The sequence below is a fragment of the Marmota marmota genome, unplaced genomic scaffold (assembly GCF_001458135.2).
Source record: "Marmota marmota marmota unplaced genomic scaffold, marMar, whole genome shotgun sequence".
Taxonomy (NCBI): Eukaryota; Metazoa; Chordata; class Mammalia; order Rodentia; family Sciuridae; genus Marmota; species Marmota marmota.
The window spans coordinates 9257160-9259114 of record NW_026000164.1 but is presented as its reverse complement, the minus strand read 5'-3'; the positions used below and the strand labels follow the sequence as shown (position 1 = coordinate 9259114).

General features: G+C 48.8%; 1 gene segment (V, D, J or C); it reads left to right on the top strand.

Moving 5' to 3' along the window:
* The first annotated feature begins 9 nt into the window (after positions 1-9).
* Positions 10-857, top strand: LOC125611619. The segment is given in 2 exon segments: positions 10-84; positions 393-857. Coding segments are annotated over 2 exon segments (456 nt in total).
* The last annotated feature ends 1098 nt before the right edge of the window (positions 858-1955 follow it).

The window sequence follows — 1955 nt, the reverse complement described above, 5'->3', positions numbered from 1 at the left end:
GGGGCACATGGTCAGACCTCCCCAGAGAAGGTGGTGTGAGGCCAACGCTGAAGATGCTGCTGCTCCTGCTGCTTCTGGGGCCCAGTATGAGCCTTCTCCTGCCTGGGAGAGTGGGCGTATGTGTGTGTGTGCTGGTGTGAGTGAAGTGTGCCAGGCATTGTGGAGTGTGTGTGCTTCTAAAAGTGAGAGGGCGCGTCCAGGCTGTCTCAAGTGTACAGGGTGAGGCACCAGTTAGGGGAGGCGGGGGATTATGACCCAGGGAGTCTGAGAGGATGCTTGGGGACAGACAGGGATTCTCCAGGGGCTGGGGGAAAGGTAATGGCAGAGGCTGAGTGTCCTGGGTCCTGTCTGACTTGGTCCTGCTGGCCTCTTCTGTCCCTGTGTTTCAGCAGGCTCTGGGCTTGGTGCTCATGTCTCTCAACATCCAAGCAGGGCCATCTGTAAGAGTGGGACCTCTGTGAAGATCGAGTGTCGCTTTGTGGACATCCAGGCCCTAACTGTGTTTTGGTACCGTCAGTTCCCCAAACAGAGCTTCGTCCTGATGGCAACCTCTAATGTGGGATCTGAGGGCACCTACGAACAAGGTTTTGTCAAGGAAAACTTTCCCATCAGTCACCCCAATGCCTCCTTTGCATCTCTGAAGGTGACCAGCACACATTCTACAAACAGCAGCTTCTACTTCTGTGCAGGCAGTGACACAGCGCTGGGTGGAAGTCAGAGACCTAGGCAAGAAGGGTTGCAGCAGCCTGGCCCTCCCCCACAGACCCCAGGGGCCCTGTGGGAGGACCCTGGGGGAGGGAAACCGCAGCTTCTCTGAGACCACTGGGAGTTTGTGTGTGTGTGTGTGTGTAGACAGAGAATCTGTGTGGATGGTTGTGGGGGAGATTTTGTCTAGACCTAGAAAGATGGGAATAAAATTTGGCCAATAAAGTGACCAACTCATACAGAAAACTCTCCTATATTTGAAGAGCTGGATCGTTGCCTAACTCTAACATACGTTCTTGATCAATGTACCTGTGATCCCACAGCTAGAGCTATAGACATTCTACACATTGCAGTACATTTCCACGGTGTTTCCTTTGTTAGCTGGCTCTCTAGGGCTGTTCAGCATGATCTTGTCACCATGCTGGACCCTCAAGACCAAGAGAAGTCATGAGGCAACCAGACAGAGAGTTACTCATAGAGGGATCCACTGCTGAGGTAAAACCCGTCTGCAGGTACAGAGTGTATCTGAAACATACCCAGAGAAGGTTTTGCTGAGCTGTTCTTGGGATTGGGGTCGATAGTGAGAGAAGGCAGAGGAAAAATGAAGACTGAAGATTTCACGGCTGACAGATCTACAAAGTTCTGCCAGAAGGTAGAAGATGACCAGTTGAGCAGTGAAGGCAGGGCCTTGGAGAAATCATTTTCTAAGAGCAAACCAATATGACATTGACCAACAAATCCGCAGGATCTGATTTTAAAAAGCAAACTACGTTGGTATCCATTTATGAGATCAAAAAATTTTGTCCAGTAAACATGTGAAGAGATGGGACAAGGGGACCACACACATCTGTCTCGCATATGATTGTGTGGGGCGGGGAAATGTTTCAAAGGCCCACAGTTTAGTATTAGGTAAATAACCATGCATTGACAAGCAATGCCTGCATGTTTAAATCACAGGTTAAGATTGATTAAGTCCTATGCATAATAAGAGGGAAAAAAATCAAATATATGAAAGGTTTACATGGGATTTGAGGTCTTGTAAATGGGGGATGAAAAACATTAACTTGTGAGAAATGGGGAGCAGAATCACAAGTGGTTCAGCCACCATCTAGTGGCTTGTCCGTTTGGGATGCTGACCATCATCTGATGATGATGATAAATAGCCATGTTTTCCATCGTCCACACCTGCCATTTCCCCAAAGCAAATCTTTAGCATGTACCAGCTCAGAGCAGAAAGAGACACACCATGC